The sequence below is a fragment of the Dendrobates tinctorius genome, unplaced genomic scaffold, assembly GCF_039654945.1.
Source record: "Dendrobates tinctorius isolate UK_male_01 unplaced genomic scaffold, ASM3965494v1 ptg000157l, whole genome shotgun sequence".
Lineage (NCBI taxonomy): Eukaryota > Metazoa > Chordata > Amphibia > Anura > Dendrobatidae > Dendrobates > Dendrobates tinctorius.
The window spans coordinates 17,447,037-17,473,138 of NW_027361824.1; the positions used below are offsets into that span (position 1 = coordinate 17,447,037).

The 26,102-nt window shown below is 41.7% G+C and overlaps 1 protein-coding gene across 3 annotated transcripts in view; it reads right to left on the bottom strand.

The window, feature by feature from the left end:
- GDPD4 (glycerophosphodiester phosphodiesterase domain containing 4) overlaps nucleotides 1-26,102 on the bottom strand; it is a 75,523-nt gene that overhangs the window by 14,299 nt on the left and 35,122 nt on the right. For all 3 annotated transcript variants that reach the window (XM_073548628.1, XM_073548626.1, XM_073548627.1), the window contains exons 6-12: nucleotides 25,992-26,090; nucleotides 24,443-24,536; nucleotides 16,498-16,643; nucleotides 15,922-16,004; nucleotides 7,611-7,761; nucleotides 6,841-7,062; nucleotides 5,203-5,360 (exon numbers count right to left, since the gene is read on the bottom strand). In XM_073548628.1, the coding sequence (XP_073404729.1) occupies nucleotides 5,203-5,360; nucleotides 6,841-7,062; nucleotides 7,611-7,761; nucleotides 15,922-16,004; nucleotides 16,498-16,643; nucleotides 24,443-24,536; nucleotides 25,992-26,090 (953 nt within the window). The remainder of the gene's footprint in view (nucleotides 1-5,202; nucleotides 5,361-6,840; nucleotides 7,063-7,610; nucleotides 7,762-15,921; nucleotides 16,005-16,497; nucleotides 16,644-24,442; nucleotides 24,537-25,991; nucleotides 26,091-26,102) is intronic.

Genomic DNA, 26,102 nt, shown 5'->3' on the forward strand with positions numbered 1-26,102 from the left:
CATGTACCCGGATCAGTCGTCCTGGCCCCTTTGCAGAGAAACAGCCCCAAAGCATGATGTTTCCACCACCATGCTTTACAGTAGGTATGGTGTTTGATGGATGCAACTCAGTATTCTTTTTTCTCCAAACACGACAAGTTGTGTTTCTACCAAACAGTTCCAGTTTGGTTTCATCAGACCATAGGACATTCTCCCAAAACTCCTCTGGATCATCCAAAAGCTCTCTAGCAAACTTCAGACGGGCCCGGACATGTACAGGCTTAAGCAGTGGGACACGTCTGGCACTGCAGGATCTGAGTCCATGGTGGCGTAGTGTGTTACTTATGGTAGGCCTTGTTACATTGGTCCCAGCTCTCTGCAGTTCATTCACTAGGTCCCCCCGCGTGGTTCTGGGATTTTTGCTCACCGTTCTTGTGATCATTCTGACCCCACGGGGTGGGATTTTGCGTGGAGCACCAGATTGAGGGAGATTATCAGTGGTCTTGTATGTCTTCCATTTTCTAATTATTGATCCCACAGTTGATTTCTTCACTCCAAGCTGGTTGGCTATTGCAGATTCAGTCTTCCCGGCCTGGTGCAGGGCTACAATTTTGTTTCTGGTGTCCTTTGACAGCTCTTTGGTCTTCACCATAGTGGAGTTTGGAGTCAGACTGTTTGAGGGTGTGCACAGGTGTCTTTTTATACTGATAACAAGTTTAAACAGGTGCCATTACTACAGGTAATGAGTGGAGGAAAGAGGAGACTCTTAAAGAAGTAGTTACAGGTCTGTGAGAGCCAGAAATCTTGATTGCTTGTTTCTGACCAAATACTTATTTTCCACCATAATATGCAAATAAAATGAAAAAAAAAAACAGACAATGTGATTTTCTGGATTTTTTTCTCAGTTTGTCTCCCATAGTTGAGGTCTACCTATGATGTAAATTACAGATGCCTCTCATCTTTTTAAGTGGTGGAACTTGCACTATTGCTGACTGACTAAATACTTTTTTTCCCCACTGTATATTCTTGTATATAGGGGCAGTATTATAGTAGTTATATTCTTGTACATTGGGGGCAGTATTATAGTAGTTATATTCCTGTACATAGGAGCAGTATTATAGTAGTTTTATTCTTGTACATAGGGGCAGTATTATAGTAGTTATATTCTTGTACATAGGGGGCAGTATTATAGTAGTTATATTCTTGTACATAGGGAGCAGTATTATAGTAGTTATATTCTTGTACATAGGAGCAGTATTATAGTAGTTATATTCTTGTATATAGGAGCAGTATTATAGTAGTTACATTCTTATACATAGGGGCAGTATTATAGTAGTTATATTCTTGTACATATGAGCAGTATTATAGTAGTTATATTCTTGTACATATGAGCAGTATTATACTAGTTATATTCTTGTACATAGGGAGCAGTATTATAGTAGTTATATTCTTGTACATAGGGGCAGTATTATAGTAGTTATATTCTTGTATATAGGAGCAGTATTATAGTAGTTACATTCTTATACATAGGGGCAGTATTATAGTAGTTATATTCTTGTACATATGAGCAGTATTATAGTAGTTATATTCTTGTACATAGGGGCAGTATTATAGTAGTTATATTCTTGTACATAGGGGCAGTATTATAGTAGTTATATTCTTGTATATAGGAGCAGTATTATAGTAGTTACATTCTTATACATAGGGGCAGTATTATAGTAGTTATATTCTTGTACATATGAGCAGTATTATACTAGTTATATTCTTGTACATAGGGAGCAGTATTATAGTAGTTATATTCTTGTACATAGGGGCAGTATTATAGTAGTTATATTCTTGTATATAGGAGCAGTATTATAGTAGTTACATTCTTATACATAGGGGCAGTATTATAGTAGTTATATTCTTGTACATATGAGCAGTATTATAGTAGTTATATTCTTGTACATAGGGGCAGTATTATAGTAGTTATATTCTTGTGCATAGGAGCAGTATTATAGTAGTTTTATTCTTGTACATAGGGGCAGTATTATAGTAGTTTTATTCTTGTACATAGGGGCAGTATTATAGCAGTTACATTTTTACATTCTTCATATACTTTTGTACACATGGATCCTGTCATTACCTATTATATTACAGTACATGTTTGCTATAAGAATGTTCCCTGTGAAGCTGATGTCGCTCCATATTGTGGCTGGTGTGACTTTTTCATTGCAGGGTGATGTGACAGTAACTTACCATATTGGGGTTATCAGTGTTGACTTTCTCTGCTCGTGTAATTGGACGTCTCGGGAGCCAGGTGCACGTGGGCGACTATTACTGTCAAGGGGCCGTTACACACAGCGAGGGGCCGTGCACTGGGGTTGTATGGCCGTGTGGATAATCAGCATTATCATTGTGTCGCTGCCAGCAAACAAACCGGACGAAAATAGATTTCTGCATAAACACGGCTGGCGTTATATAATCCTGGGTTAATGTCAGACTTGTGTTCTGCACGTCCGAGCGTCGTGTCAACACCGCGGCGCTGTTACTACATTATAACATGCAATGTATTTACCGGTGATTATATATTAAAGGGACGGGGTCAGGGAGGTCAGAGAAGCTCATTCATTATACACAGATTCCGGTTGCTAGGTTACTGTGACAACCTTATATGCAAGCCTATGGTTGTTAGGCAATGTTCCCCTAGCAACCAAACTGTGAGATCGCGGTAGCTCTATCGGATTTGTGAAGGGAGCGCCATCGCTGCCGGAGCCAGGGTTGTCAAGAGGAGAACATTGAGGATGTGAAATAAGCAGGAAAATAGTCAAAAAAAGGGGCAGAACTGGGTGATAATCAACAGGTATCTGACCATAAGGAATCAAAGTATCAGGCAAGACCTGGTGGCAGGACGCGTCCCCATTAAGTAGGCCCCTAGGCCCAACATCAAGCCTAGGTGCTGGTTCTCTTAGCAACCTGATGCCACCCTGGATCCAAACCAGGTGGGCCGCAGTCACAGCAAAGGAGGCGAAGCATCCGGTTGCCTAGCAACCTGACAATGTTTTTGGCAGGAGCCCCTTGATGTAACTTAGGAAGTTCCCATTGAAGGACAGCTTCGGCCTTATGTAGAGCGTTTTGGCGACAAAGTCCCAGTGGGTCCCACTTCACTTTCGATTTTTCCTCCACATTTTCCAAAAACGACATTTTTTTGGGTCAGTGTATGAAGACTTGTTGTTTGGGGTACGAGCAGTAGATTTTATTGGTACCCTTATTCTATCCACATGAAACAGCAATTCTGCCATGTTGGATTTTTTTTCTTTTATCAATTATAATATTATATTAATTTGACATGAATTCCAAATACAGTGCTCAAAAAAAATAAAGGGAAGACTTTAACTTGGAATTATATTCTGTTTATCAAGCTTCTGTGAAATCAAACGGTCCACCAAGGAAGCAACACTGATTGACAATCAATTTCACATGCTGTTGTGCAAATGGAATAGACAACAGATGGAAATTATTGGCAATTATCAAGACACCCTCAATAAAGGAGTGGTTCTGCAGGTGGGGACCACAGACCACATCTCAGTACCAATGCTTTCTGACTGATGTTTTGGTCACCTTTGAATGTTGGTTGTGCTTTCACACTCGTGGTAGAATGAGATGGACTCTACAGCAGAACGCTTGGCATTTGCCACAGAACACCAGGATTGGCAGATTCACCACTGGCGCCCTGTGCTCTTCACAGATGAAAGCAGGTTCACACTGAGCACATGTGACAGACGTGACAGAGTCTGGAGACGCCGTGGAGAGCGATCTGCTGCCTGCAACATCCTTCAGCATGACCGGTTTGGCAGTGGGTCAGTAATGGTGTGGGATGGCATTTCTTTGGAGGGCCTGCACGGTGTTGGGCTGTGAGCACAACCCCCATCTGTGGACGTCGAGCACTCAGACCATCCTCATGGAGTCGGTATCTAACAGTTTGTGCAGACACATGCACATTTGTGGCCTGCTGGAGGTCATTTTGCAGGGCTCTGGCAGTGCTCCTCCTGTTCCTCCTTGCACAAAGGCGGAGGTACTAGTCCTGCTGCTGGGTTGTTGCCCTCCTACGGCACCCTCCACGTCTCCTGGTGTACTGGCCTGTCTCCTGGTAGCGCCTCCTGCCTCTGGACACTACGCTGACAGACACAGTAGACCTTCTTGCCACAGCTCGCATTGACGTGCCATCCTGGATGAGCTGAGCCACTTGTGTGGGTTGTAGAGTCCGTCTCATGCTACCACCAGCGTGAAAGCACAACCAACATTCAAAAGTGATCAAAACATCAGCCAGAAAGCATTGGTACTGAGATGTGGTCTGTGGTCCCCACCTGCAGAACCACTCCTTTATTGAGGGTGTCTTGACAATTGCCAATAATTTCCATCTGTTGTCTATTCCATGTGCACAACAGCATGTGAAATTGATTGTCAATCAGTGTTGCTTCCTAAGTGGACAGTTTGATGTCACAGAAGTTTGATTTACTTGGAGTTATATTCTGTTGTTCCCTTTGTTTTTTTGAGCAGTATATATATATATATATATATATATATATATATATGTATATATATATGTAATTTTTTTTATTATATTCTGGGAAAAAAGGGTGATGTAAACTTTTCTAGTTTTTAAATATATATATTTTTTTATAGTTTTCTAGGGGATTTTAATCTGTAAACTTGATTGCGAGTAAAATACACTACAACATTGTAATATTGTGGTGATGAGTAAATTTATGATATCCTAGGAAATCCAGCTACAATCTGGGATTTATAAGTGCAAAGACATGGGGGCCTTCAGACGGCTGCCGGCCACCATGACAATGCCATCAGCAATCATGTTCAGGGGGCCAATAAGCATCAGAAGGGGCATCGTCCCCTATTTCTATCCTCTTAAATATTTTTTTTTTACAAATTGACAACTGCATCTAAAGGGCTAAATTTGGGCGCTGTATCTGCAAGCACCGCGGGCCTCGGCACTTGCCTGCCCAATTCCCATTCACTGACGTCAAGCAGACACTATGAGAACTGTCCAGAATTAATGGCCCCTTTTCTGCGCTCAACCTTGTTGTAAAGACTTAGGCCAGATTGTTTGCTAGGGATGTGCTGCCTGACAACCTCATATAAAAGCCTGGTTGTAGGTAGTATAGTATAGAATACAGTATGTTAGTAATAAGGCAGAAGTTATAATGAGCGGTCTGTAGCCACCACCTGATGTCTCGCTGGGACATCTCGCTGTACGGCAGGTTCAACTTCACGATGTGATGGCTGACAAGGTCTTCAATATTTGCTTTGAAGCCCAATGTCTGCTGAAAACCAGGGTGCACTGACTGTACAAAGTGTCTCATGTCATTCGGCAGCCATAAGACCTAAAAAAAACATGATAATCAGGACATAAGACAGGTCAGAGGTGATGCGGGCACTTAAGACAAACATCAAGGGGGTGCACACGTACAAAACTGTCTACAATAGGGTCAGGCTGTGGGGGCCAGATGGTGGCCACTGATGATGCCGTCCTGGTTTTGGACTCTGGTGTTAGGCCCTTCCCATTGTATCCGCCTGCTTACGTCTGTCACAATAAAGTCATGGCAAAAGTGTTGGCACCCTCGAAATTGTTCCACAAAATTAAGTGTTTCTCCCAGAAAATTACTGCACTTACACATGTTTTATTTCCTTTGTGTGTATTGGAACACCACCAACAACAACAAAAAAAAAAAAACTGGACATCATTTTACGCAAAACCCTAAAAATGGTCCAGACAAAATTGTTGGCTACTTTCCAAAATTATGGTTAAACAACTTTGTTTCAAGCATGTGATGCTCATTCAAAACTCACCTGTGGCAAGTAACAGGTGTGGGCAATATGAAAATCACACCTGAAACCAGATAAAATAGGGAGAAGTTGACGCAATATTTGCATTGTGTGTCTGCGTGTGTGTCACACTAAGCATGAAGAACAGAAAAAGGAGAAGAGAACTGTCTGGGGACCTGAAAAACAAAATTGTTGAAGAATATCAACAATCTCAAGGTTAAGAAGCTTGTGGATGGTTATAGGAAGCGACTGATTGCAATTATTTATTCCAAAGGGTGCAACCAAATATTCACCTGAGAGTGCCAACAATTGCATCTGGGCCATTTTTGGGGTTTTATGTGAAATTATATCCAATTTGCATTTTTTTATTTGTTTTTTTTTTGTGTGGTTCCAAACACACAAATGAAATATTCATGTGCATAACAAAACCAGCAACTGCAATAATTTTCATTTTTTAGAACAATTTCAAGGTTGCCAACACTTTTGGCCATGACTGTAGCTAAGAAAATAGACACATGGAGAGCTTGTCATAAACCCCACACATGAATATTCTGATATTAGAAACCACCAACAAGTATTAAAATGTGACACCCAGTGTGCCACAACAAAAGGGCTGGGTTAAAATCAACAAAAAATAGACTTGAAAAAAATTAACAAATTATTAAATAAAAATAAACACCTCCTCCTGCAGTACCACTTTTCACCACCATTAACTACTAGTACTTTACATTGACTCCAATACAACAGCGCCCTCGTACTTTAAAGGTAAAAATCGAGTATAACTTTAGAAAAGTAATCCCAAATAAACAGCAGGGACATCATTTTATTTATTGAGAAAAGCTCTGCAACATTTCTGGGATGATTTAGCGAATCCTGCTTTGAGCAGGGGGTTGGACCAGATGGCCCAGGAGGTCCCTTCCAACTCTACGATTCTATGATTCTATGATTCTATTTTAGAGCATAATTGCTACTATCCCTTTAAGATCATATACTAGTACCCTATCATACAGTATAGAATCATTTTTTACGACTATTTACCAGTTTTGGATCAATAGCAGCTTCATTGATGACTTCCAATGTCCGGTTAATCCAAGTTTCTCGATAGGGATGATCCTGCGGAGGGCGATAGAGGTCAAAGATAACCGTCTTATTGGCGCGGTCGGCGAGTTTTAGGAAATCTACCAGTTTGTAAATGGTCTGGTTCATGGCCGTCTGCTGGTCTTCATTAGAAAAGGATCCCATATAGGAAAATGGTGGTTTCTGGGGATTAAGAAGGTGTGAATTAAAGGAAACTCACTTCTTCAAGGCAAATAAAACATTACTGTATTGCAATAAAGTACCATCATATTCCAGAGTGCTTAAAAGTAAAAAGAGAAAATCGCCACTATGAGCTCCTGATATGTCACCATAATGGGTCAGGATAAAAAAAACAGTAGCATTCCCCTTTAAATTACAATCACTGTAATGTTCATAGAAGTTAATGTAGAAAGCCGAGCATGCTCAGCCACCTCCCCACTCACTGCGGCGTGCGACAGAGCTCTGTTCTCAACATTACATCCGTAAACTTATATCCTTCTGATAACACAGAAAAGTCCGAGATGCAAATTCCCTTCTACATTTCCCACCCTCTAAAGCTTATGAGATGACTCCGCTCATTCTGTCCAAGTCTATACAACAAAGCTGAAAAGTGAGTTGCAGGAAACAAGAAATAACGGAATAATTTTTGCCAACAGCTTGAATCATAATTTACCATATTAGCCTTTAAATGAGCCTGGCACAGCCGTATATACACGGGACATTGTCATTACCTGTATGAACCACTTCCCAGCATTTAGATTCTCCAGCATATCCCAAGGTAAGTAGGCAGCATTGATTTTAGTCAGGTTGGGAAACACAACCTCCACATTTGTTGTTCTCTTTAAAGTGCTGTCGTGCATTAGAAAAGGAACGCCGTCGGAACTGGAAGGTAAGAACGTTACACTGCTTAACAGTAAATATGGGATTATTCGCCGACCATATGCACTGAGCACTGGACAAAAGCTACGAGTGCAGCACCGACCAATTATACATTGACAATGACGGACTTGTTAGGGATAAGGAATGTGGCGTAAATCAGCTCAGTGCCAAAATCTACACCAAGAATAGTGTTACTGAATAAAAACCATGAACTGTGGAACCAAAACACAAGCACCAGAAACAGTCTGACGATAATTAGCTGATATTATCTAACAAAGAACAAGCATTGAATAATAACAGCTATCCTGACCTAAGCAATGACAGATTCCTGCAATAATACTGCCCCTATGTACAAGAATATAACTACTATAATACTGCTCCTATGTACAAGAATATAACTACTATAATACTGCCCCCTATGTACAAGAATATAACTACTATAATACTGCCCCCTATGTACAAGAATATAACTACTATAATACTGCCCCTATATACAAGAATATAACTACTATAACACTGCCCCTATGTACAAGAATATAACTATTATAATACTGCTCCTATGTAGAAGAATATAACTACCATAATACTGCCCCCTATGTACAAGAATATAACTACCATAATACTGCCCCCTATGTACAAGAATATAACTACTATAATACTGCTCCCTATGTACAAGAATATAACTACTATAATGCTGCCCCTATGTACAAGAATATAACTACTATAATACTGCCCCCTATGTACAAGGATATAACTACTATAATACTGCCCCCTATGTACAAGGATATAACTACTATAATACTGCTCCTATGTACAAGAATATAACTACTATAATACTGCTCCCTATGTACAAGAATATAACTACTATAATGCTGCCCCTATGTACAAGAATATAACTACTATAATACTGCCCCCTATGTACAAGGATATAACTACTATAATACTGCCCCTATGTACAAGGATATAACTACTATAATACTGCCCCCTATGTACAAGAATATAACTACTATAATACTGCTCCTATGTACAAGAATATAACTACTATCATACTGCCCCTATGTACAAGAATATAACTACTATAATACTGCTCCCTATGTACAAGAATATAACTACTATAATACTGCTCCTATGTACAAGAATAGAACTACTATAATACTGCTCCCTATGTACAAGAATATAACTACTATAATACTGTCCCCTATGTACAAGAATATATCTACTATAATACTGCCCCTATGTACAAGAATATAACTACTATAATACTGCCCCTATGTACAAGAATATAACTACTATAATACTGCTCCTATGTACAAGAATAGAACTACTATAATACTGCCCCCTACATACAAGAATATAACTACTATAATACTGCCCGCTACGTACAAGAATATAACTACTATAATACTGCCCCTATGTACAAGAATATAACTACTATAATACTGCCCCCTATGTACAAGAATATAACTACTATAATACTGCCCCCTACGTACAAGAATATAACTGGAGCAAGTTCAGAAAAGAGCGACCAGAATGGTGACCGGTCTGCAAACCCTGTCTTATGAGGAAAGGTTGCAGGATTTGGGAATGTTTAGTTTGCAAAAGAGAAGACTGAGAGGAGACTTAATAGCTGTCTACAAATATCTAAAGGGCTGTCACATTGTAGAAGGATCAACTTTATTCTCATTTGCACAAGGAAAGACTAGAAGCAATGGGATGAAACTGAATGGGAGGAGACAGATTAGATATTAGAAAAAACTTTTTGACAGTTAGAGTGATCAATGAATGGAACAAGCTGCCACGAGAAGTGGTGAGTTCTCCTTCAATGGAAGTGTTCAAACAGAGGCTGGACAGACATCTGACTGGGATGATTTAGCGAATCCTGCTTTGAGCAGGGGGTTGGACCAGATGGCCCAGGAGGTCCCTTCCAACTCTGCGATTCTATGATTCTATGAACTACTATAATACTGCCCCCTATGTACAAGAATATAACTACTATAATACTGCCCCCTACGTACAAGAATATAACTACTATAATACTGCCCCTATGTACAAAAATATAACTACTATAATACTGCCCCCTATGTAAAAGAATATAACTATTATAATACTGCCCCCTATGTACAAGAATATAACTACTATAATACTGCCCCTATGTACAAGAATATAACTACTATAATACTGCCCCCTATGTACAAGAATATAACTACTATAATACTGCCCCTATGTACAAGAATATAACTACTATAATACTGTCCCTATGTAAAAGAATATAACTATTATAATACTGCCCCCTATGTACAAGAATATAACTACTATAATACTGCCCCTATGTACAAGAATATAACTACTATAATACTGCTCCTATTACAAGAATATAACTACTATAATACTGCCCCTATATACAAGAATATAACTACTATAATACTGCTCCTATTACAAGAATATAACTACTATAATACTGCCCCTATGTACAAGAATATAACTACTATAATACTGCCCCTATATACAAGAATATAACTACTATAATACTGCTCCTATGTACAAGAATATAACTACTATAATACTGCCCCTATGTACAAGAATATAACTACTATAATACTGCTCCTATTACAAGAATATAACTATTATAATACTGCCCCCTATGTACAAGAATATAACTACTATAATACTGCCTCCTATATACAAGAATATAACTACTATAATACTGCTCCTATGTACAAGAATATAACTACTATAATACTGCCCCCTATGTACAAGAATATAACTACTATAATACTGCTCCCTATGTACAAGAATATAACTACTATAATGCTGCCCCTATGTACAAGAATATAACTACTATAATACTGTCCCTATGTACTAGAATATAACTACTATAATACTGCTCCTATGTACAAGAATATAACTACTATAATACTGCTCCTTATGTACAAGAATATAACTACTATAATGCTGCCCCTATGTACAAGAATATAACTACTATAATACTGTCCCTATGTACAAGAATATAACTACTATAATACTGCTCCTATGTACAAGAATATAACTACTATAATACTGCCCCTATATACAAGAATATAACTACTATAATACTGCTCCTATGTACAAGAATATAACTACTATAATACTGCCCCTATGTACAAGAATATAACTACTATAATACTGCTCCTATTACAAGAATATAACTATTATAATACTGCCTCCTATATACAAGAATATAACTACTATAATACTGCCCCCTATGTACAAGAATATAACTACTATAATACTGCCCCTGTGTACAAGAATATAACTGCTATAATACTGCCTCCTATATACAAGAATATAACTACTATAATACTGCTCCTATGTACAAGAATATAACTACTATAATACTGCTCCTATATACAAGAATATAACTACTATAATACTGCCCCTATGTACAAGAATATAACTACTATAATACTGCCCCCTATGTACAAGAATATAACTACTATAATACTGCTCCTATGTACAGGAATATAACTACTATAATACCGCCCCCTATGTACAAGAATATAACTACTATAATACCACCCCTATGTACAAGAATATAACTACTATAATACTGCTCCTATGTACAGGAATATAACTACTATAATACTGCCCCCTATGTACAAGAATATAACTACTATAATACTGCTCCCTATGTACAAGAATATAACTACTATAATACTGCTCCTATGTACAGGAATATAACTACTATAATACTGCCCCCTATGTACAAGAATATAACTACTATAATACTGCTCCTATGTACAGGAATATAACTACTATAATACTGCCCCCTATGTACAAGAATATAACTACTATAATACTGCTCCTATTACAAGAATATAACTATTATAATACTGCCCCCTATGTACAAGAATATAACTACTATAATACTGCTCCCTATGTACAAGAATATAACTACTATAATACTGCTCCCTATGTACAAGAATATAACTACTATAATGCTGCCCCTATGTACAAGAATATAACTACTATAATACTGCTCCTATGTACAAGAATATAACTACTATAATACTGCCCCTATGTACAAGAATATAACTACTATAATACTGCTCCTATTACAAGAATATAACTATTATAATACTGCCCCCTATGTACAAGAATATAACTACTATAATACTGCTCCCTATGTACAAGAATATAACTACTATAATGCTGCCCCTATGTACAAGAATATAACTACTATAATACTGCTCCTATGTACAAGAATATAACTACTATAATACTGCTCCTATGTACAAGAATATAACTACTATAATGCTGCCCCTATGTACAAGAATATAACTACTATAATACTGCCCCTATGTATAAGAATATAACTACTATAATACTGCTCCTATGTACAAGAATATAACTACTATAAGGCTGTGTGCCCACGTAGCGATTTTTAAGCTTTTTTGCCGCGATTTTCGGCACGAAAACGCTTAAAAATCGTGTACAGAACGCCCCCATGCATTCCTATGGTATTCCGCACATGCTGTGCTAATGCTGCGCTTTTTTCCGCAGCGGAATCGCATCGCGGAAAAAATCGCAGCATGCCCATTCTTTTGTGCGGAATCGCAAAGAATTGCCGCGATTGCGCACCCATAGGAATGCATGAGAATCGCTGACTTCCCGCATGTGGCTATGCCCACCATGCGGGAAGTTAAGCGTCTCATGTGCGGTTGGTGCCCACGGTGTGGAGGAGAGGAGACTGTCCTCCAGGCCCTGGGTACCATACCTTGTAAAAAAAAAAGAATAAAAAATAAAAAATCGGGGTATATTTACCTTCCGGTGTCACGCGCTGCCATCCTGGGCCACAGCGTTCCCAGTAATGCCTTGCGGCAAGGTCCTGTAATGACGAGGTCTCGTGAGATCGCTATAGTAACGCGAGACTACGTCATCACAGGTCTCGCAAGGCATCGCTGGGAATGGGAGCTCCGCTGAGATTGTAAAAACCGCTCCATCATTTTTATTACCTGCATGATTTGATCTATATTTGTGACATTTTTCCTGTCTCTTTCAGCATCTCTGCTCTTTGTTACTGATTACGTCCTCAGCCCTATCTAGCATCCACTTGGAGTAACCCCTTCCTGTCAGTCTGACACGCGTCTCATCTTTCACTTTTTCAAAAGTTTCATGTAAAGATGAATTCCTCTTGAACCTATACAGCTCTCCAAGGGGGACGTTCTTAATGACATTCTTTTGGTGACAGGACTGTGCCAATAGGGTGGAGTTTGTGGCTGGACTTTTACGGTAGGGGGACACTAGGATTCTATTTGTGGAATCCAAACTGAGCGTCACATCCAGAAAATGAATGGAGCTGGTTCCAATGGAATGGGTAAATCTCAGATTCATTCCATTATCACTACAATGTTGAATAAATTCTGACGCGGATTCCACCGTCCCGTCCCACACCAGGAGGAGGTCATCCATATAACGACCCATCCACCTGATGTGAGCGGAAAGGGGATCCGCGCCAGAAAAAACTAAATCCTGCTCCCAGGCTGCCAAATAGAACTTTGCCAGCGATGGCGAGAACCCTGCACCCATCGGTGTTCCACGGAACCTGCAAATAAAAATTTTTGTTGAATGAAAAATAATTGTACTTAAGTAGGAACTCTACCCCCATCACTATAAACTCCTGAATTGATTTTTTATAGTTACTAAATTTATTCAAGTGATTGGATAGAATCCTTAAAGACAGGTCGTGGAGCAGCGAAGGACACAGGGCCTCAACATCGCAAGCAATAAACATACAATTTTCAGACAGTTTGAAACCATCAAGCGATGAAATAAGATGTCTACAATCGCTCTATTTTCTGCACAGATTCTTCCTCCAGATATAGATATGTGTATCATAGATAATCCGTACAGGGGGGGGCGGGGGTCACTGAGACCATTTTGCTCTCAAGTTGTCGCTGCTCATTCTTCTCCTTTTTCACATGGAGATTGTGGCGCTGTAGAGGGGGGCACGGCGTCTCCTCTATCAGGCCGGGGAATTACTCACTGGACCATTTCCCATTAGTTCATTTACAGATAAATCCTACCCCGCAAGTAATCGGGTCCACAGATCTGTAGACACCACTGTGCAAAGCTTTTATCTCCCCAGACATCTAATGTAACAATCTCTCTGTTGATTCCATTCATCATAATACCGCCATCTCATTCTTCCAAACCCCTGGAAGGCACAGGACAGGATTGCAACTGTGCTAGTGATATGAGATGGGCAATTGCAACAATCAGGCATTATTAGCATATTCTGTTGATATGATGTAAATGTTTACGATGGGTACAACCCTTTACCCGTTTAATACATGGGCACTGTATGGCGGTGTTATTTCGACACTGAAGTGAAAGTTTCTATTGCCGGTATTTTGTGGGAAATATTTGGCGGTGCTACATGGTAGTTTACATGGTGGCATCATATGTATGCTATATGGAGGTTTTATTTGGAGTTCTATGGCAGTATGGTATAGGCATTGTATGGAGGTTTTATTTGGCATTGTATGGCAGCATTTGGGTATAAAGATTTTAATAAATTGTGGGTCTATATTAGTTTAAGGGATCTGGTCTGTATTATTTTAGGGGGTCTGGTCTGTGGTCTGTATTATTGTAGAGGTCCATCCTGAGTCTGTTTTAGTATTAGGGCTCTCTTCTGGGGTCTGTATTAGTATAGGGGTCTGGTCTCGGGTCTGTATTAGTATGGGGGTCTGGTCTGGGGTCTGTATTAGTATGGGGGTCTGGTCTGGGATTCTATTAGTTTACACGGTCTGATCTGGAGTCTGTATTTGTTCAGGGGGTATTGTCTGAGTTTTGTATTTATTTTGGGGTCTGCATCAGTCTAGGGGGTCGCGTGTGAATTCCTTATTAATTTAAAGGGCTTCGTCTGGGAGTTTTCTATTAGTTTAGGTCATATTAACAAATTACCCTCAGGGTAAATAGACCCAATGTACGGGATATTGTGATTAAAACTTGACTTTTATTGATATGCATTTAATAAACGTGGTCTAACTTAATATTAAAAAGAACACTAAAGTGGTATTACTATATAATAGCTTCTATTAGATTATTATATTAGGTATAACTATCCTATCCTCCTATCTAGATTAATGCCTGCAGTCCATTAGCTAGTGTAGCCTTCTGAGAATAAGTGTAGGAAATATTGAGTACAGAACCACTAAAGCTAATTAAGATTAACTCACAGGCTCCCGACGTGTTTCCTCTAGCCTCAGCCCCCTGATGAAGCCTGTCTAGGCGAAACATGGCGGGGGAGGCTATGAGTTAATCTTATTTAGCTTTAATAGTTCTGTACTCAAAATTTACTATATTTATCCTCAGGAGGCTATACTAGCTAATGGACTGCAGCCATTAATCAGGGTAGGAGGATTAGACTCTCATTATCTCATTATTAGTTTAGGGGCTCTGGTCTGGGGTCTGTATTTGTTTAGGGGGTCTGCCCTGGAATTCTATTAGTTTTGGCGCTCTGCTCTGAGATCTGTATTTGTTTAGGTGGTCTGGGGTCTGTATTAGTCTAGGCTAAGGAATCTGGTGTGAGGGTCTTTAATAATAATCTTTATTTTTATATAGCGCTAACATATTCCGCAGCGCTTTACAGTTTGCACACATTATCATCACTGTCCCCCATGGGGCTCACAATCTAAATAAGGGTCACCATTTATGGCGTCTGGGGTCTGCATTTGTTTAGAGGGCGTGGTCTGTATTATTTTGGGGTCTGGTTTAGTCTAGGGGGGTCTGGTTTGAGAAGTTGTATTTTTTAGAGTTTATGATCCAGAGTTGTATATTAGTTTAAAGGGGCTAAGTTTGTATTTATTTTAGGGGGTTCATAGTTTAGGGGGTTTGCAGCATGGGGGACTTATCCCACTGGCATTTGTGACAAACTCCTTAGGTGTCCTTGTCTTATTGACTGAGGCATCTAAGGTGTTACATGGTGAAAGGTTTTAGCCATTTTTTTTTTTTTTGCAAAAATGTAAAAAAGAAAATTACCATAAATAGTTGTTTTTTTTGTGATAGGAGACTCTCACCCGCTTCATTGCTGACCTTCAAAGTTTTTGCCGAAATTTGTACGGGGTGTGAGGTTTCTACTAACAACACAAGGATCTAAGTAGGATGACACGGAACAGACATTACCTGATGGTGACGTCGCTCTCCAGACCGTCGCCTTCATATTCTATCGTTTTTTCAAATGACATTTTGGTATTTTCCGGTGCAAACTGCGGGAAGTAAAAACACAATTTAATTAATTCTGTCGTTAATAAATATAATGGAAAACTTCACCAATTTTAGTAGTTACGAAAAAAGACAAAAAATATGTAAAAAAAAAATTAACCTGACAAGACAAAACCTTATCATAGATTTTGCTGCATTACTGTTAGCTCTCGAGTTCAGATCCTGCTGTTACACCTCGGCGGTTCAGCGCCTGTGCTCACCCCCCATTTACAAATTCACTTTTTCTTTCTTTTTAATTCTCATTTAGAAATTAGAGAACAGATTTAAAACAGTACAGTAGCTCGCCAAAACTTTATCACCCGAAACATCAGCAAGGTAAAATAACCGCAGCGGTTCTGCCGGCAAGGTGCTGAGAGACTGAAACTGATTTGAATGCAGCTCCGGATGTGACTAAAGAGATAATTATCTGTGATCAAGTCCTTATATATGAGGATGTAAAGTGACGGAAGCAAAGCTGACCCCATGCTGGGTACTTACCGTCGGTGATCCCCTGTGCCCTATCAGCAAGGGTTTCGCCCCAAGCGACCCTTTCTCCCTTATGCAGGGGGAATACATCCCCAGTGGTAATAAATACAGGAGTAGCAGCACAGCGATGTACGGACTGATGATCATCAGCTGAGACACTGGGAAAAACAAGAAAAAAAAGTAAAAGTAAAAAAAAAAAAAAAAAAGAATTTCTTTTTCAAAGATAAGGGAGAAACGCTACAAAACCCCCCGATATCGGTGTGTGTATTTGTTTAGGGATCTGTTCTTGAGGTGTGCATTATTTAAGTGGTCGAATCTGGTATGTATAAGTTTATGGGGTTTGGTTTGGGGTCCGTATTAGTTTAGGGGGTTTGGTTTCGGGTCTTGTCTTGTTTGCAATCTGTATTATTTTAGGTATCTGTCCTGGGTTTTGTTTAGGGGTCTTATCTGGGGTCTGTATTTGTTGAGGGGGATCTAGTGTGGAGTTTGCATTAGTTGGTGAATACGGTCTGGGGTCTGTATTTGTTTAGGGGTCTTTGGTCTATATTAGCCTAGGAGGTCGGGTCTGAGCGTCTGTATATTTTTGATGTAAGGTTTTGTATTAGTGTAAAGGGGCCGAGTTTGTATTTAGGGGGTCTGATTTCAGGTCTCTGTACGGGGGCTTTTCTTTTGGGGTCTGTTTATATAGGGAATCTGGTCTCGTGTCTAGTTATTTTGGGGTGTTCCAGCCTCATGGACGAGGGTCTGCTCTCTATAGACGGGCAGGAGTGTGAGCCGCACGCTTTATATTACACACGTGGAACGCACATATACAGGGGCCCGCACAGCCTGATGGAGCCGGAGGTTTGCTCTTAGCATAAATTATCCAAATAATTATTTAAACAATAAAAAAAAACACAAAATGACGTGTTCCTCCCTAATGTGAGATGTCGGCGTTCTGGAGCGGGAGCAGAACAGACTGTGGAATATTTTAGCATTTTAATAAATCTAATAGAATTTTACATGTTTTGTTTTTTAATTTGGATGAAAAATGCAAAACCCGATGATGATTAATCTGGTGACCAAATCTAGTGGAGCTCAGATAAAGACTAAACTGGTCGCCTGAGAAGTATACAATGTGATATATAAAGCTCAAATGTGTGTATGTCCGGGATAGGCATTCGCACCGCCGCAGCTACAGCCACAAAATTTGGCACAGTCCAACGTCTGGACCCCGAGCGCGTCCTAAGCTATGTTGTGAGGCGAAATTTTAACCCCGCGCGTTCCAATTCACCAAACAATTTTGCCCCTATCTACATAATGGGGAAAAAGTGTGTGTGTATCAAGCTCCGCCCCTCATTATGATGTCATAATGGTTGACTATGGGATGGCGGATATGTGTGATGGGTATATGGGCACGGGACTATGGGATGGAGGATATGTATGATGGGTATATGGGCACGGGACTATGGGATGGAGGATATGTATGATGGGTATATGGGCACGGGACTATGGGATGGAGGATATGTATGATGGGTATATGGGCACGGGACTATGGGATGGAGGATATGTATGATGGGTATATGGACACGGGACTATGGGATGGAGGATATGTATGATGGGTATATGGGCACGGGACTATGGGATGGAGGATATGTATGATGGGTATATGGGCACGGGACTATGGGATGGAGGATATGTATGATGGGTATATGGGCACGGGACTATGGGATGGAGGATATGTGTGATGGGTATATGGGCACGGGACTATGGGATGGAGGATATGTATGATGGGTATATGGGCACGGGACTATGGGATGGAGGATGTGTGATGGGTATATGGGCACGGGACTATGGGATGGAGGATATGTATGATGGGTATATGGGCACGGGACTATGGGATGGAGGATATGTATGATGGGTATATGGGCACGGGACTATGGGATGAAGGATGTGTGATGGGTATATGGGCACGGGCCTATGGGATCGTGGATATGTATGATGGGTATATGGGCACGGGACTATGGGATGGAGGATAATTATAATTTGTTATAACTAACCACAGTTAGTTACTATGCCCGGGCAGCGCCGGGCTCTTCAGCTAGTATTATATATAAAGCCGAAAGGTAAATGCACATAGTACACATATAATAGGTCACATACAGACCCGAGACCAGATCCTCCTTATATACAGAAGCAGAACAAGCACCAGATTCCCGGTGTACAGGCCCTAGACCTAGATCTCCTGTATACAGACCTAAGACTAGATCCCACTATATATACAGACTCGATTTCCTATATACAGACATAAGACCAGATCACACTATATATATATACACCCTGGGCCATATCCTCCTTATATACAGAAGCAGAAAAAACACCCGATCCCCTGTGTACAAATCCTAGACCAGATCCCCTGTATACAGACCATAGACAACATAATAAATAATCTTTATTTTTATATAGCGCTAACATATTCCGCAGCGCTTTACAGTTTGCACACATTTTCATCTCTGTCCTCAATGGGGCTCACAATCTAAAATCCCTATCAGTATGTCTTTAGAATGTGGGAGGAAACCGGAGAACCCCGAGGAAACCCACGCAAACACGGGGAGAACATACAAACTCCTTGTACCACTGAGCCACCGTGCTGCCCAAGATCCAACTTTGCACATAGACTTGCCTCTGCACCTAGCATTCACATGGTATGCCTTTCAGCTAACCCCAGCTTACCCCAGAGTTATTTATGACCTTGTTTACTCTGGCTTGATCATATGCATCTGGTCCACTCTTAATGGTGCGACCAAGATGAGCAGAGACCACTCCTCTCTGCTTCACACCTGACTGCACTTAGTTGTACATATATTGCATAGCTCAAGTCTGCATAGACTTCAGTCTGCATTGTGATTCCTATAAGTGTGTTCTAGAAGTGTGAAGATAAATATTAGAATTAAAACCAGAATTGGAACTGAAGGTAACTGTACAAAGTCACTGTAAACAATGTTCCTGTTTGTTTTCACTTTCACCCCAATAATCCTTCACTTTCTGCTAATTCCCCTAATCCCTACTCCTAGTAAGGAACTGTTCATCTCTTCTTCCATCCTCCCCATCCACCTCGCCTCCTCCTCAAAAATGTTCCTTAACATACAATCCTCTGTCTCCAAACACAGACAGCACCCTCATGCCCTCTCCTGCTCCCACCTGCTAACACTTTCTCTGCTCCTTCTCACTGCTGGTGATATCTCTCCAAATCCTGGTCCTCCTCACCACATTCCCACAGTCATTTCTACCTCCCATCCACGCTCTATCACAACCTTCCGTAACCTCTCCAACCTTATATCCATTCACCCAGCCCCCGCTTCCCCAGTCCCACTAACAGGAGCTCTGTGGAATGCTCGCTCTGTCTGCAACAAGCTTTCCTACATCCATGATCTTTTTGTTACTACCAATCTTTCCTTCCTCGCCATCACCGAAACCTGGCTCACCCCTTCTGACACAGCCTCTCCTGCTGCACTTTCATATGGTGGCTTCCACCTTTCTCACCCCCCCCACCCCACCAGCAAACATGGCGGAGGAGTTGGTTTTCTCCTGTCAGATACCTGCTCCTTCACCCCAATCCCACTGCCACCCTCTGTTACCCTCCCTTCCTTTGAGGTGCACTCTGTGCGCATCTACTCCCCCTCCAACCTCCAACTGGCTGTCATCTACCGGCCCCCAGGGCCTGCCACCACCTTCTTTGACCACTTCACCACCAGGCTACTTAATTTCCTTTCCGCGGACATCCCTACTATCATCATGGGCGACTTCAACATCTCCATTGACACTTCCCTCTCAGCTTCCACTAAACTTCTATCTCTCACTTCCTCCTTCGGCCTCACTCAATGGTCTTCTACAGCCACCCACAAAGATGGCCACACACTGGACCTCATCTTCACCCGCCTCTGCTCCCTATCTAACCTCTCTAACTCACCTCTTCCTCTCTCTGACTACAACCTTCTCACATTCCCTTCCCTCTCCACTCCATGTCTACAATCCCCACCCCACAAACTTTCACACCCTCGCAGAAATCTTAAACACCTTGACCTACACTCATTCTCTGAATCCCTCCTCCCTCTCACAGATATAAGTTCCTTACACAATGCGGATGACGCTGCTGCTCTATATATCACCACATTAGCTGTAGCTTTGGAATCTGCTGCCCCACTTACACATACCAAAGCTCGCAAAATCAACAGACAGCCCTGGCACACCAGCCTGACCAAAGAACTGAGGCGAGCTTCCAGGGCTGCTGACCGCAGATGGAAAAGATCCCACTCCAACGAGCACTTCATCGCATTCAAACAGTCTCTCACTACTTTCAAGACCACACTCGCCACAGCTAAACAAACCTACTTCTCATCGCTCATATCCGCCCTGTCTCACAACCCTAAACAGTTATTCAACACCTTCAATTCTCTCCTCCGTCCCCCAGCACATCCTCCCTCCCCACTCATCTCAGCTGAAGACTTTGCCTCATTTTTCAAGCAGAAGATTGATAACATCAGAGACAGTTTTGGTCAACAACCCCCAGAGCCCCTCCTCCCGACTTCCCAGCCCTCCACCTCCAAAACCAACTTCTCCACCATTACAGAAGATCGACTCTCCACTCTACTCTCAAGATCACGTCTCACCACTTGTGCACTTGACCCGATCCCTTCCCACTTCATCCCAAATCTCACCACAGTCTTCATCCCAACCCTAACCCATCTCTTCAACCTATCACTAACAACTGGTGTTTTCCCCTCAAGCTTTAAACATGCCTCAATCACACCTATCCTCAAAAAGCCCTCTCTTGACCCATCCTCTGTATCTAGCTATCGCCCTATATCACTTCTCCCCTATGCCTCCAAGCTACTGGAACAACAAGTCTACCTTGAACTGTCATCCCATCTCTCTTCTTGCTCCCTCTTCGACCGCTTACAATCTGGCTTCCGGTCACACCACTCCACCGAAACTGCCCTTACTAAGGTCACCAATGACCTCTTAACCGCCAAGAGCAAGCGACACTACTCTGTCCTCCTCCTCCTGGACCTGTCGGCTGCCTTTGACACAGTGGACCATTCCCTACTATTACAGACCCTCTCATCCCTTGGCATCACAGACTTGGCCTTGTCCTGGATCTCATCATACCTAACAGACCGGACATTCAGCGTCTCCCACTCACACACCACCTCCTCACCTCGCCCCCTATCTGTCGGAGTCCCACAAGGTTCAGTCCTAGGACCCCTGCTCTTCTCCATTTACACCTTTGGCCTGGGACAGCTCATAGAATCTCATGGCTTTCAGTATCATCTCTATGCTGATGACACACAGATCTACATCTCTGGACCAGATATCACCTCCCTGCTAACCAGAATCCCTCAATGTCTGTCCACTATTTCATCCTTCTTCTCTACCAGATTTCTGAAACTTAACATGGACAAAACATAATTAATCATCTTTCCCCCATCTCACGTGACCCCCCCAACGAACCTATCCATTACAGTAAATGGCTGCCCACTCTCCCCAGTCCCACAAGCTCGCTGCCTCGGGGTAATCCTTGATGCTGATCTCTCCTTCAAACCACATATCCAAGCCTTTTCCACTTCCTGCCGACTTCAACTCAATAATATTTCACGAATCCGTTCATTCCTCAACCAAGAATCTGCAAAAACCCTAGTCCATGCCCTCATTATCTCTCGCCTTGACTACTGCAACCTCCTGCTCAGTGGTCTCCCCTCGAACACTCTCGCACCCCTCCAATCTATTCTAAACTCCACTGCCCGACTAATACACCTGTCTCCCCGCTATTCCCCAGCTTCACCCCTCCGTCAATCCCTTCACTGGCTCCCCATTGCCCAGAGACTCCAGTACAAAACCCTAACCATAACATACAAAGCCATCCACAACCTGTCTCATCCATACATCTGTGACATCGTCTCCCGGTACTTACGTGCACGCAACCTCCGATCCTCACAAGATCTCCTTCTCTACTCCCCTCTTATCTCCTCTTCCCACAATCGCATACAAGATTTCTCCCGTGCTTCCCCCCTACTCTGGAACTCTCTACCACAACATATCAGACTCTCACCTACCATCGAAACCTTCAAAAAGAGCCTGAAGACCGACCTCTTCCGACAAGCCTACAACCTGCAGTAACCACCGATCCACCAAACCGCTGCACGACCAGCTCTGCCCTCGCCTACTGTATTCTCACCCATCCCTTGTAGATTGTGAGCCCTCGCGGGCAGGGTCCTCTCTCCTCCTGTACCAGTTATGACTTGTATTGTTTAACATTATTGTACTTGTTTTTATGTATACCCCCCTCCTTACATGTAAAGCGCCATGGAATAAATGGCGCTAAAACAATTAATAATAATAATAATAATAATAATAATAACTATATACAGACCCTAGACCAGATGCCCTTTAGACAGACCTTAGACCAGATGCCACTATATGGAGACCCTAGACTAGATCCCCTTCATACAAACACTAAACCAGATCCCCCAGTATACAGACACTAGACCAGTTCCCCCTCAATGTGGACCCTAGACTTGATACCCCCCTATATACAGACCCTAGACCAGATCTCCAGATCCCCCCCTATAAACAGACCCTAGACCAGATCCCCCTTGTATACAGACCATATACCAGATACTACTCTCTATACAGACCCTACACCAGATCCTCCTATAAACAGACCCTAAACCAGATTCCCCTGTGTACAGATCCTAGACCAGATCCACCTTTATACAAACACTAGACCAGATCCCCCTCTATACAGACCCTAGACCAGAACCCCTATATACAGACTCTAGACCTGATCCCCACTGAATACAAACACTAGACCAGATCACCCGTGTTCAGACCATAGACTAGATCATCCTATATACAGACCCTACACCAGATCCTTCTGTATACAAACGATAGAGCAGATTTGCCTGTATACAGACCATACAAACAAAAAAGGAAGCACACTGTAGCGCCATAACATGCAAACATGAAATATGAAAAATGAATTGCATTATTGCATTGGAAGTATGAAAAATTGAGAAAGTTTAACGCATAAAATGGCCAATTTTATGTGTACCTGGAAGCCACGGTAAGGCATTTCTTGTTTTCCAGGACCTCATCTATGCCAATCCTTGCTTAGACTGAAGTCCTCATCTGAATGGGAACCTATACAAATCCTCTCCTTAGACTGAAGTCTATATCTCTGTGGAGGGGTAGTGGCCCTGCTTTAATTAAAAACGCCTGCAGCTAACAGGTGGAGTGCTCAGTCAGAAGGTTAATGAATACAGATTTCAAAACTGACCGTCACATCCGCTTGGATGTGACGGTCAGTTTTTGAAATCTGTATACAGACCATAGACCAGGTCCCACTGTATACAGACAATATACCAGATCCCCCCCGTATACAGACGATAGACCAGATCTCCATGAAGAGACCATAGACCAGATCCTCCTTTATACAGACCCGATCCTCCCTGCATACACATTCTAAACCAAGCTCCTCTAAATACACAAAGAAGACTATCCCCCTAAATACATATACCCCTAAATACAGATCCCCCTGCAAACAGATCCAACAACATATGGATCTCCCTGTATATAGAGCTACTTACATACAGATCCCCCTGCATACAGATCCTGATGTATACAGATCCCCCTACACCAGATCCCCAATTCTCATCATACAGACCCCAAACCCCCAGAGTAAACACTAAGTCCAATCCCTCTTATATACAGATCCACTGTAAACTCTGGGGCATCGAGGAAAGTCTGAGAGGTCTCTGGTTTTTCCTGACATCTGACCATTCGGGAATGGTTGGCGGTACGGACGAGTGCAGCTCTTCACCCCATTGGGTGCAGCAATAACCTTCTCATCCTGGAACCTACTGGGGCCACGAATACAAAGTCACACAGAGGACATTTTCCACCAACAAGTAATACTTACCTCTTGTGTTCATCCTGACAAAATAAAGTGCTACTGGCCAAGACAGCAGGGTCATTACCGCCAGTGAGCCAATATGGAGGTACGGAGCCGTCACCTGGATCAGAAACATAATACTGAGGATTCATCTGCTTGTGATAACAGGAGGACACAGAGCAGCAAAACCGTCAACTTTCATACAATATGGATGCACTTTTTTTTAACAATGGATTGTCCATCTTTGCATAATATACTACAGATTATCTATAGACAAAAAACAACGATTTATAAATGTAAAAAAGTGCATAAATTATCCTGTGTGCATCCTGGGTCTGTATTATACTCCAGAGCTGCACTCACTATTCTGCTGGGGCAGTCACTGTGTACATACATTACATTACTGATCCTGAGTTACCTCCTGTATTATACCCCAGAGCTGCACTCACTATTCTGCTGGTGCAGTCACTGTGTACATACATTACATTACTGATCCTGAGTTACCTCCTGTATTATACTCCAGAGCTGCACTCACTATTCTGCTGGTGCAGTCACTGTGTACATACATTACATTACTGATCCTGAGTTACCTCCTGTATTATACCCCAGAGCTGCACTCACTATTCTGCTGGGGCAGTCACTGTGTACATACATTACATTACTGATCCTGAGTTACCTCCTGTATTATACTCCAGAGCTGCACTCACTATTCTGCTGGTGCAGTCACTGTGTACATACATTACATTACTGATCCTGAGTTACCTCCTGTATTATACTCCAGAGCTGCACTCACTATTCTGCTGGTGCAGTCACTGTGTACATACATTACATTACTGATCCTGAGTTACATCCTGTATTATACCCCAGAGCTGTACTCACTATTCTGCTGGTACAGTCACTGTGTACATACATTACATTACTGATCCTGAGTTACATCCTGTATTATACTCCAGAGCTGCACTCACTATTCTGCTGGTGCAGTCACTGTGTACATACATTACATTACTGAACCTGAGTTACCTCCTGTATTATACCCCAGAGCTGCACTCACTATTCTGCTGGTGCAGTCACTGTGTACATACATTACATTACTGATCCTGAGTTACATCCTGTATTATACCCCAGAGCTGTACTCACTATTCTGCTGGTACAGTCACTGTGTACATACATTACATTACTGATCCTGAGTTACATCCTGTATTATACTCCAGAGCTGCACTCACTATTCTGCTGGTGCAGTCACTGTGTACATACATTACTGATCCTGAGTTACATCCTGTATTATACCCCAGAGCTGCACTCACTATTCTGCTGGTGCAGTCACTGTGTACATACATTACTGATCCTGAGTTACAGCCTGTATTATACCCCAGAGCTGCACTCACTATTCTGCTGGTGCAGTCACTGTGTACATACATTACATTACTGATCCTGAGTTACATCCTGTATTATACTCCGGAGCTGCACTCACTATTCTGCTGGTGGTAGTGTCATTCTGTCAACAATTTTTCATGTAACTTTTCATTCTCAAAAATGGCAGAATTTTTTATGTAGCCCTTTGTGAAGCAACAATTACCTGGAACGAGAGGCGAATAGCTGCCCATTCCTCTCCCCATAAATTAGACAAAACAGCAAGGGCAGCAATAAAGAAAATAAAGACAAACAGCATCCCGCCCTGGCAAAGGGA